The following is a 12,539-nucleotide window of genomic DNA, read 5'->3' as shown; positions in this document are numbered from 1 at the left end:
TAACGTTAACTCCTCCTGTCTGCTCACACACAGACATGTGCCAGAGACAGACACCCAGCCATGCCAGTTCTCCAGCCCAGGTTGAGAGCTTTCCCAAGGCTGTTCTGCTGCACCTTGTTCCTTATGTGCCTGTGCTCAAGGACGTTGCTCTTATTTCAATCATGTGGATTGCCCTTGTGTTCCCATCAGCCAGGGCCCTTGCCTTGCCTGCCCTACCCTTCCCACTTGTCAATTGTTTGTTGAGGAATCACTCTGGCCCTTGTCATTTCCAGTGTAAAGCTCTCCCTGCCTGGCTGTTCAGCCTCTCGACAGATACTTTTGTCCCATGTAGTCAAATAGCTCCTGTCCCCAGAGTGTTTATTTCTTATTCTGATTTAAAAAAACTCAGTATTTTAAACTTACTTAAGGTCAGGAGCTCAACCAGCATTGAGATGTGACTACAAAAAAAAAGGTTTTGTCCTAGTTTTTCACTCCTTTCACCAAATTATTTGGCTACCACATACACTGAAGTTCTGATATACTGAAATTTTGTTATGGTGTGTCTTACCTGTAAAATGTTGGGATGTCTGGTCGAATAGTTAGATGTTTTAGGACAGAGTTACCAGAGTACTAGTGGTAAAGGAGGCAGTCATTACATGCACGCTAGTACTTCATAGTGTGTTTTAATCATTTCCAAGTGATGAGTATCTCTTACAGCTCTAATCTGGATCTAATTCTGAAATTTTCTGGTGGTGAGGGGGAAGGTAGTAGCACTCAAACTGCAGAGTCCATGTAACTGAAAAATACAAATGTGAGACATTTGCTATACTTTTATACTTTGCCCAATACAGTGATACCCAAATTGAATGTGCTTCTTATAAAGATCTGGTAACAGCAATAACAAATATCACAACCTGTCTGTTGATACAGTTGGCCCTGTGGTGATGTCATTCACTGTGGAATCCAGGGGCAATGTATCTTGAAGAGTAAGACCAAATACAACACTGTAACATAAAAATAGCTTTTGGAAATCGATATAGCAGAGAAAATTCTGGCATATATTTTAGTGCATTTTTAAGGTTTGGCAAACTGCCAAGTCTTGTGAATGATTCTAGAAAAGATTGAAGTAATTTATGTGCAAGTGATGGTACCTTCAAATTTCATGAAACTTCTGTTAAATATTTTGCAAGATTTTCATAATAAGGTTTGAAATCCACTGTAGAGTTAAACCTGTCCAAAGAGAATTTTTGGCCGTTAGGTACAAATTGAAATTATTTTAAAGAAAAAAAGCAAATTCTTGGCAAGTGTTCAGTGTGGGGGTTTCACTTTCTTATAGTGGTACAGGCCTTTCTTTCATAATATCTATCGTTTGAAATATGTGAAGTATTTCCCGTGGGCAGTGTTGCTGTAGATAAAATGTAAAGACTTTATTTTTCACAAAGATTATTCCTAGCAAGCTCTAAACTGTGATGGACAGGAGTGTTCTCAAGGATTTGACTCAGTTTTTCTTTGACTCAGCTGTAGCAAAATATTTCAAATATATGCTTTCTTAATTTTGCTTGTTGCATTGTTCTTTTTCTTATTATGTTACTTAACACATGTATGTATATTGTGTTTAATATGAAGTAATGGCAAAATAAGCATTTTCTGGTATCTAGAAAATAATAGGGTATCTGTAGTTTTCAACACACAGAAAAATAAAAGGGTAGTTGAATATTGGGGGAAAAAACCAGTGGTTTATGCCTAAAATGGTCTTCTGACCTGCTGAATGTACAATGGACCGCTTTGGCAACTCATGTTGACAGAGTATTAGGTAAAATTATTTATAATCGGTTTTCTTAGCAAAAATAATCAAGGCCTCCTATGCTTGCAAATGTCATAATTAGCTAGAGTTTATAAATTTTCTACTAGTAAATACATGGAAGTTAATAACTGACGAGTGATAGTTATTGTTAGAAATATTTAGAAAATTGTGGCAAAGACAGAGGGAGCGGCTCCTTATTCCTATAGTACGCAATATATTCACATGCAGTCTCCCACCATTTTTCTGCAAGAGCAAACAAATGTAATCTGTTAAACTGACTTGGTGGTGTGATGCCAGCCTTCAGAAATAGCAGGGGTTATAAACCCAGCTTATGCCTTCTCAGAAGTCAAGCTCTGAAACAGGTGGTGCTGTTTTACCCAGGGACCCATGTGCCATTCTCCACTTGCTATGCCTCATGTAGAGGTTACAGAGCCTGCTGCTCTGTACATGCTCTGGATCTTTGCTGGTGTGGTTGGTAGGTTCTGTATTTTCTTCCACAGGTCCTGTGTTCAGTGTTGAAAGGTGCTGTGAAAAGGTGACAAACTTGACGATGGTTATACTATCTTTCTAACCACTAATTGGCAGTCTATCAGATGAATATTTATTTACGGAAATGCTAGATCTGTACAAAAATCTGTTGTCATTATCCATATGTGTGGACACATAATATTTTCATATAAATATATATACTTAAAACATACATTAATATATCTATAACAAATATCTATAAAAAATACTCAGTTTTCAGTTAATAACCTGCTGTCTGCTACCTGTGTTGTCATTAACTCCTTTGAGCCAGTCTGCATGAAGAGAACAGCCCTACTTTAAGTTACTTCAGTAACTGAAGTGGTAAGAACTCTTTCACTGTGAACTTGCAGATCTCATGTTCAAGTGCATCTGTTAACTCATGTGACCTTAATGTGTGTGCATGTCATGAGCACGTATTGTATTTAAAGTTAGAGAACCCTGCTAGTAACTGCTAGAAATCACCTTCTAAATTAATTTACATGTTTTGTAGACTACTTTTTGTAATGGTGTATTTTTGAGAGTACTTGGGGGGAATGGGAAGCCAGCTCATTCATAAATAGCATTTAGTAAATGAAATGTATGTGAGTAGGAGGAGAAAGAGAGTGTCAAGGAGAGCAGAAACTTTTCTTGTCAGTGAATGAAATACCTGTGTGTATGTGCTGCAGATGCAGCAGAACTATTTAATACATATACCCTCATCAACACCCCAAAAAAATTACCCCAACCCCAGGGTTGTTTTTGGAAGAGTACTGTTATCCCCCTTTAGGTGACCCAGTGGGTCAGAGCCCAGCTAATGAACCATTCAGCTTTTTACCTCATGTTTAATACTGCTTTTTACATGGGATTGAAAATGTCACCTCATGACTGGAAAATTCTGTCCTGAGTTATACTGGAGGCTTAGATCTAGTTTTTGTCAAACTCATAATTACACTTTATTCAAGATTGAAAATGTTGTGAGACAGGGATTCAACCTATATTGTATTTAGTACTGGGAATCAAAAGTTCTGTAGTTAGTGTATGAGCACCAGTAGCAATATCATTTCTTACACAGTGACAAGGGATGGTGACCTTTAAAATTACAGATGAGATTTAAAAGAATAGTAGCTTATTGGGGGTTACTTGTTTTCCATAACTGAACATATATAATGTTAAGAAATGTTCTACCCATAATTTTTTCCAATTTTCTCGTTACTTCATGTAATATTATTGTGTTCTTTAACCTACCTTATTCCTTGCGTTAAACTGTATAGATTTAATTTTTAAGTTATCGCTTCACATGTATTATAGTTAATTACTGGTTTCTGAAGTTCTGTTCAACATTACATATTTTCTGGGTTTGAGACTCTATAGGAACAAAACAGAGTTATTTATGCCAGTGATACTGTATGAGTTTGATCACTGGGTAACTAAAGATGTTTCAGTGTATGTACCTTGAAGAGCAGTATGTTTCTGTTAAAAGTCAAAGACAAATATCCTCTAATCAAGGTAAGGCAGACAATGCTCTATAGGCTGTTCTGCTAAAGACCATTACAGAGTCACATAGAAACTTCATGTAATATACCAAGTGTAGCTAAACAAGTTATTTGAGATTGTTTTGTCTGTTAAGGTAATAGCCTCTTAGTCTATAAAATGAGATTTGGCAACAAGACTAATACTTGAAAAATAATCCTGCTTTCAATTTCAGTCTTCAACCAGTTCCATGGACATTCATGTCTTTCTGAAAATCTGAAATGTTTTAAACACATTAATAGATAATGTTGGATACTTCACATACTTTATAAGTGCTCAGTTATTCATAGAATCAGCTGGGTTGGAAAAGACCTCTGAGATCAAGTCCAACCCATGGTTACTAGACCATGGCACTAAGTGCCACGTTCTGTTTACTTCATTAGGAAACTATATTTAAAAGCCTGATTTTCTCTTTTGATCTCATGATCCTTGTCAGTAGCAGGGAAACCCAGGTTAATTTTCATGTAGATGTGTAAAACTCCAGTTTCCTGAAGGAACTGAAACCTGTCTGTACCAGCTTACCACATCAGTTAAATTTATTTTGACAGAATATTAGATGGATCAGTATCAGGCTATATAAATTTTATTTCTGTCACAGTGGTAATTCCTGCACTATTTGTCCTTGACATTTAGAAGGATTCTTACAGTAGAGATGTCGTTCTGTTCAAGCAGAAATTACTTGTCTTTGAATGCGAAGCTTAATTGAGCTGTGCTGCCGTAGTCCCCAGTAAATGCGGGGATCGTGTGGCAGAGCAGAGCAGACAGTTGTTTGCTCCAATTCTGTTACATTTCCGATAGGGAAGTGAGCACAGCTGGTGGAAAATGGTGTTCCTGTGTGTCACAGCGAATCCTTTGTCTTGCAGGGCTGTAATCCTCAGAGGACGGGCTCCACTTTCATCTTGCAGCCTTTCAAAGACGCTCGGTCTCGGCTGTTAATTTTTGAGGCTCAGGCTTGTGAAATGCAAAGTGCTTTTGGATGGCTTTGTGAGAGTGTAGGAGAGATGCTTTCACAGGCCAGAAAGCTTTGAATGATAAAGTGCACTTCATTTCAGTATGTAATTTCCTAAACTCTTGTATCTGCAGAGAGCACCTCAAAGCAAGCACGATGCAGGTTCCCATGATACGGAGAGACAGAATGAAGGTCAGGGAGCAGCAGAAATCAACGCAGCAGCTAGCAATACTGGTCAGGTAAATAGAGTATTTTGTGTGGTTTTAATGTAATCAAATATTTGAGGTATGTGTTGCTTAATGTGTTGGAATTACCTTACGGTGTATGCCTACTCCTTTAAAAAATATGTATATTTTCCTTTTTTCCGTCTCTATGTGGGAAATTTCTTGTATTTACTGGAAGGAAATTTTTTAATAAGGTAAAGTATAAATATTCAGTAATGCAGGGAGTGTTTTTCCTTTGTTTAAATGATTAATGAGCCTAATGCCTTGAAGGAGATAACAAGAATGGCTATGGAGAATGTATTTTATTGTAGGTGAATTTTAATATTGAAAGTGTGATTTAATTATGGAAAATTGTTTAAATTTTCACTTTAGAAATTACCACTGAAATATCAGTGATTTTTAAAAAAAGAGAAGAACCAAATGGCAGGTTTATCATTAATGCTTCTTTAATACTGTTTTATCTAAAGCTTTGAAACCATAGTATCAATGAGATAATCTCCTGGAAATAGACTGCAGGTTATTTAAATGCTTCTAAATAATCTTTCATTGCTTTCCTTTTATTAGAGAAATACATTAGTGGAATATTTTGAGGAGTACATTAAATTCTTGTATTTTAAAAACAATATGCATCAATATTTATGACTTCTTTCTTTGGCTAAAAATACTTTTATTTATTTACCATGGTCATTCCCCTCATGATTTTCAACTGTAGCTGAGACATTCCCACTAGTAATTTGGGTTCTTAAAACTTCACAATATAGATTTAATAGCTGAATTCATATGTAAAATACTTTTGCTAATCTAAGGAAGTGGAATTATGTAAATATTTCTGAAAGTATCTTGTAAAGAAGATTTATCAGAAAGAACTGTGGTTTGGCCAGAATATTTCACTTCATTAAACAGTAGCACAGCCTGTGATTTTGCTTTTGAAATACATTTGATCACCATTTGGAATTAAATTCTATCATCCATATCTGATTGAGGCTCTGACTCTTAATTCTTATGACAGCTTTATTGTTTGGGAAGAAAAGAGTTCAGTGCTGCTTTGGGGCTGAAAGCATAATGTATTTAAATAATTGATGCATTGTTGGTGTACCATCCATAGTCAGAGGATGAATTAGGAGTATTTCTGGACAGTGTATTTTACAGAGAAGGAAGGAAGAAGGGTTTGTCATATCTTGGCAGACTTATGCAAGTGGAAGATTCATTCATACTTCACTTGAGGCCTTAGGTTGAGGATTTGTAAAATTCTGACTTTTGCCTTATAAAAATGTATAAAACATGCATATTCCTTCCTCCTGGAGGTGGATAGAGCCAGGACACTCTATCTGTGTTAAAACAGCCATCTGGGGATTACTTGCTTTCAGTGCAAGTCCAGACAGAGAAAGGTTTAATGGATTGGGTGTAACATTTATTTCTGATAAACCAGCTCAGTATACTTTGAGCAACCAGTATTCAATGGAGTGAAAAAAAAAGTTTCAACCAAATCATTTGGTTCTAACTTGCTGTCAGTGTTAATTGAAACACTGCCAATTGAATCCAGGATTTTTCAGAGTTCAGGTATATCCTTTTCTGCACCATCTTTCAGCTGTCTTCTCTTTTCCGTTACAATCATTACCCTCATGCCTAAGTAAAATTATTTTCAAACCTTTGTTTTGCGAGATTCATAAAGGAATTGATTCCAGTTGTCCATCTTGTTAAGAAAATATGTCACAAACCAGGTAAAATTGCCAAATTGACAGGGTAGATAGCAAGCCTGGTAAAACAATGAGTTAAAGACCGAAAAGCATAAAAGGAGAAAATAAGATGAAGAGGAGAGGAGAGGAGAGGATTTTGAAAGAGAAGGGTCCACACAGGAAAGGTCAGCGCAACATTCCTTGTTATTTCCCATTTTCTTACATGAATGGCCACACCTTCCATTAGTTCTTTCACATTAGTTTTTAGGTGCCAATAAGAAATGTGGTTGCACTTCATTGGGCATCCTGGCATCCTCTTCTGAGTAGCAAGGCCGCATGATGACTCTGAAAGAATTAGTTATCTGAATTGAAGTTGATACAGTTTGAGGGAAACAATAGAATAATTAGGCTATTTCTGTCCACACCGTGGTGCATTTTAGAAGGTAGTGCTCCAAACCTATGTCAGTTTTATGATCTTGGATCATGCTAAGCTTAATAATGGAGAATTCTGGCATGTACATTTATTTTGAACCTGTAATCCTCTGAATGTAGTTTGAGGTCACAGTGATACAAAGGGATTGCTCTGTGTAAAAATCTGGGAATTCATTCCCATATTCTTAGCACTGCACATTATTTAAGTGAATAATTGAGAAAATCCAATGTGATTTTCATTTTAAGCTTTCAGATTTTGATTTTTTCCTACAGTCAACAGAGAAAATAAAGGCTTGTTACCATAGGAAATATATATTGGAATAAATTGTGTGCATTTAAATAATTCCAGTTATACTTATGTAGCATAATACTACTGGAACCTGCATCAAATCTTCTGCATTCAAATGGGAGAGTGAAATGAGTATAATAATGTGTGTTTTCATACTCCACTATAACTAGATTCTTTTCTGTCTATACAAACACTGCATTAAGTTATTCCTACCTTTTATTTATAGTCTCTTTCAACTTCACATTTAAGATGTTGAACAGTATGAACAGCTAATACTCAGAAGGGAATATTCTTCTTTATGATGCGCATAGAAAACACAGAAATTATTTCAAAGTGTCTTCCATGGAGTTTTCTTCTGTGTTTTTGTGGGGTTTTTTTGAAAAAAAAGTAATATTCATAGATCCATATAGTTTGAAAACATTGTTTTGCAAATAAGGGCAATAATTTCATGAACAGACCTTAGCTTTTTTAGAGGATCAAAGAAAGACTGGTGACTACCTGAGTAAAACACTGTTCTGATGCTAAATACTAAAAGTGTTCCCTAAACAAATATGTTTCTGAATTCCCCAAAGCAAATGAGAAGGGAGTGACATAGCAAGGGAAACTTCAGAGACAGGAAGCAGAGAAAGAGAAAGAAATAAAACAACAGCAAATAAAAGAAAAATAAAGATAATTAGTGGGAAAAGATGGTGGGAAAAGGAAAAATGCAAATACACAAAACATATTAAAAGGGGACAAAGATGCTGATATATGAGTCTTGCTAATACATGTAGGAGCATACTGTTTACAGTAATTTCTAGGACAATGGCATCAAGTAGTGTCAGCATTATTTTATAGTTTTTCATTAAAAAATTACTCAACCACTCACAATTTGCTTTTGATATTGACAAATTCAAACAGGGTCACTCCTTGTCCAGATGATTTTCTTGGTACTACACAGTTCTTGCATATCCGGTTTTGTTCTGAAAAAGTACAGACCTATACACTACATAATAAGACATAAAAATTGAGGCTGTAAAAATTATTATTCAAGTTTGTTGCGAAGTCCACTCCTCACACATGGTGAAAATAGTAATTATAAATCAGTTCCATTAAAAGTACAATTCTATTGAGGCTAACTCTCAGGAAAAGTGGTTAATAAAAACAGATTTAACAGATTTAACAGTGACTTCTTAAGTTATGTTGGGACAGAGAGGACCCAACTCAACAGAAGTTGACGTTTCATTACTGTCAGTACAATGCATCCAGTGCTGAAACTGAATTAGGCGGTTGTTTTTTTACTCAGACTTTGTTTTATACTGAATTGTTGTTTGAATTTGTAGGGTTCTGCTGCTCGAATGGACCACGAGACAGCCAGTGTTATGAGCTCTAGTAGTAACTATTCTGTTCCTCGCAGACTGACAAGTCATCTGGGTACCAAGGTAACCGAAGATTACAAACCACAGGTCGCTAATGCTACATTTTTACTAATACAATAACCTCATTGTTTCTGCTAGTAGTACTAATATTTAGCTGAACGAGCTATACATACATAGTAATTTTATTAAGTTAAAATTTTAGGATACTTTTCAAATATATGCACAGAATTTTATTTTTTTTTTTAACTTGTTGATGATCAGTTAAGAGTTGTTACAGTAAGGAACAAATGATTTCTAGAATTTACTGGAATATCTGAAAAGCTTGTGATGTTGATTTATAATCAGTGATGAAAATTAACCTTTTTCAGAGCACTTCTTCAAATACTTTTGCAGAGTACAAATCCACAAAAAAAATGAAGTTGCTGAGAAATAAAATGGACAAAAAAAAATTACGTAAGCCCTTCACAGTGTCTGTCCACAAAAGACTGCAGTCAGAAGTGTATGAGGGGAAGAAAAAGGCAAATTCATGAACGACTAGATCTCATACTGCTTCTGGAATCAGCAGCAGTGTGGATACTATGGATGGTGTGCTGAGCCCAGTCTTCTGGGAAGCCAGACCTATTAGTTTGACATAGTATTAATTACTTTGGACCTTAAAAAAAGCATTACAATGTTGTGATTTCAGTCCTGCATGTCCCAAATGGAGGCGATATCAGCTCATCTGTCTGCGAGTATTTTCACTGCAAACTGTAGGACTCCCCAAAGCTACAAACAGTGGGAAAGCCTTGAAGGCAGGGAGTGGGATTCAGTGTGGAAGGATACAGGCAAAGAAATGGGTTGAACAGAGTGTGCTGTAGGATAGGGAATGTTTAATATTAATGTCTGAGCAGAAGGGAAAGTGATTGAGATTCTAAACAGGAAGAATGTTTTTACAGATGCAGAAAGATGAGTCTGTAGGCTGTGTGGGTATCCAGAGACAGACAAACAGATTTTAGTTTTTCCTATAAAGTGTTTGTTGCAGCCTGGAAGCCTGATGTTCGTGACTTCTTCAGCTTTATTCTCGGGCAAAAACTTTACCTTCCAAATGCAATTAACAATGCATTGTAGCTGTCAGTTGAAATATCTGCCAAGATAGTTGCATAAAGCAGATTAAATTCACTCTCCTTTAAGAATCAAAGCGGTTTGTTTTAATGCTATATTTGATTTTTCCCAGACCAGGAAGATAGGGTCTCCAAATTGGGATGCTACACTGTCACAAAATTGGCTCCTATTTCACTGGGTTTTGCATGTGATCATACAGTTTCACAGATTCTGAGATATCTGTTGCCTCAGCAATCCTATAGTGTTTAGAGAAATACATGTTACCTGACTTACTGCTTAGTCTACCTGCTGCTATTCATTTTTTTATAACTTGTGTACTCATCTTCAGGCACATTTGAATTGTCACTGAAGATACCAAATAAAATCATTCATGGGTAGGGTAACTAGTGCAAATGTCTTGTTATTAGTAGAAAACTTAGGCTAATGGTCCAAAGTCTCATTTCTTCCTTAATTAGTATATTCTAAAGAAACATACACGCTGCAACTTCACAATTCCCTTTGCCAGTTTCTTTATGTTGTGCTTTGACTTTGAATGTTCTGTCTATCTTGGCTTTAGGAGTTTGGAGTTTCTAGGTAGTATCTAAGATCATTTTCTACATCCTGTTACTCTACTAAAAGTTGACTAGAAGAATCAAATGCATTTCTTGATTGAAAGCTATTACTGAAGAGTGGGAATACAAACTAAATAGTGCCTTGACCACAATATTATGTGACAGCCGAGGGAATCACTCAAAAATTGCTATTTTTAATGAGAAATTTGGTTACTCCAAGTTAAATGGGTAATGCTGGGTTTTCATGGGTTAATTTATTTGGACAAATGCTCAGTATTTTATATACATTAAATAAGCATTTGTTTGCTTTATTGGTTTTTAATCCCTGTAGATTCAAAAGTATTAATTTAACTCTTTAGTGTTGCATTTGTTGTAAATAATCTGGTCCATATACAAGTCAGTCTCCTAAAAAAAAATTATCAGTTAGTTTGAAGTATTTTAAAGGAAAACTTTAAATACAGTGGATGTCAGATTCTTTTAACATAATGTAAACTAAAAATTTCTGTAATAATTCATATCCTTTGTCTAGAATAATTGTATTTAATACCACATAGCATAGTTTTTCACCAAAGAACATCTTTATAATAATGTGTGATTCATACAGAACATAGTTTTTTAAAGACAAATTTAATTTTAAAGAAATTTTGGGTTTCCCAAACTGAAACACTTTCATTAGTATGTTTGTTTAATCTTTTTGTACAATGGAAATCTGGAAGTTTTTGCTATTGGTTTTGTAGATTAATACAGTTACACACAACTACCACTCACTTCCAGCCACTTAACCACTAAGTGAAATTTATTAAGCTTATGAATGCTGAAGTAGTAATAGAGTTTAGTTCTTTTTAAATAGCACAATTTTTTCCACCATTAAATATGATTTTTTTTGCTCATATGTACCATTCAAACTTCATTTTAATTTAATGTGTGTTTTTAAAACGTAACTGTATTTTTTAAATCATTTGACCTGCAGGTGGAAATGGTGTATTCATTGTTATCAATGCTTGGTACTCATGATAAAGATGACATGTCAAGAACATTGCTAGCAATGTCTAGCTCCCAGGACAGCTGCATAGCCATGCGTCAGTCTGGATGTCTTCCTCTCCTCATCCAGCTTTTACATGGCAACGATAAAGACTCTGTCTTGTTAGGAAACTCTCGTGGTAGTAAAGAGGCCCGTGCCAGAGCCAGCGCTGCACTGCATAACATCATTCACTCCCAGCCTGATGATAAGCGAGGCAGACGGGAAATCCGTGTGCTCCATCTTTTGGAGCAGATCCGTGCTTACTGTGAAACGTGTTGGGAATGGCAGGAGGCGCATGAACAAGGCATGGACCAGGACAAAAACCCAAGTAGGTTCTGCAGGACGTATAAAAACGTTTCAAGGATATGTTGAAAAGAGTGAATTTACAGAAAGTACAACTTTAATCTGACTTCTTTTTGAATAGATGCAAGTTTTATTATAATATATGTGTGTGAAGGTATTTTTTTTTAAGTGGAATTAGTGTTAGGAAATAGTATGTATTACAGATATAATACCCTATTTATACACTTTTTATTTAAATCATAGACCTTGGTGTGCTTTCAAGGTAGTAATTCTAGTAGTTTATATTTGTAATCTGTAAATTAATACTGAATATATACTCATTTAGTTTTACATTTTAATGGATAAACAATCCCAAATTGCTTTCGATGCAGACGTATTCAGGAGATAACACATTCCATTTGGGAGAGAGGCAGAGAGCACAAATTAAATAATCTCAATCTATTCAATATAATATTAGCCATTATTTATAATGTTGTGTGTAAGAAATAGTTAGGTTAAAAAATATGAAAAACATGACATTGTAGATGAATAAGATTTTTCTCAGGGAACAGTTGAGATAAAAAAAAAAAGATTTAGCCTTCTGGATTGCTTAGCTGCTTCTCTGAATTGAGGACATTCCGTAGGTGTCCATGGCAGATGTACTACTGAAGTCAGGGGCTGCTTCCTGTATGCTGGAGTTCACCACAAGAACAGTTTAGCAGGAGTGGGGCTCAGAACAAGATGTATCAATACCATTTCTGCATTATCTAGAATCTGTCTCACAAAAACTTGAACTTAAAAACTTCTAGGTTATGAAACAAGGTGTTCAATTAACC

The 12,539-nt window shown here is 35.5% G+C and overlaps 1 protein-coding gene across 7 annotated transcripts in view; it reads left to right on the top strand.

Annotated features, from left to right (window-relative positions):
• Window positions 1-12,539, top strand: part of APC (APC regulator of WNT signaling pathway) — a 93,003-nt gene that overhangs the window by 67,002 nt on the left and 13,462 nt on the right. For 5 of the 7 annotated variants that reach the window (XM_032674741.1, XM_032674742.1, XM_032674745.1 and 2 more), the window contains 3 exons: window positions 4,904-5,008; window positions 8,713-8,835; window positions 11,371-11,749. In XM_032674741.1, the coding sequence (XP_032530632.1) occupies window positions 4,904-5,008; window positions 8,713-8,835; window positions 11,371-11,749 (607 nt within the window). The remainder of the gene's footprint in view (window positions 1-4,903; window positions 5,009-8,712; window positions 8,836-11,370; window positions 11,750-12,539) is intronic. The other 2 variants (XM_032674746.1, XM_032674744.1) reach the window with 1 other exon arrangement.

The sequence above is a fragment of the Chiroxiphia lanceolata genome, chromosome Z (assembly GCF_009829145.1).
Source record: "Chiroxiphia lanceolata isolate bChiLan1 chromosome Z, bChiLan1.pri, whole genome shotgun sequence".
Lineage (NCBI taxonomy): Eukaryota > Metazoa > Chordata > Aves > Passeriformes > Pipridae > Chiroxiphia > Chiroxiphia lanceolata.
This window is presented reverse-complemented; position numbering and strand designations above follow the sequence as displayed.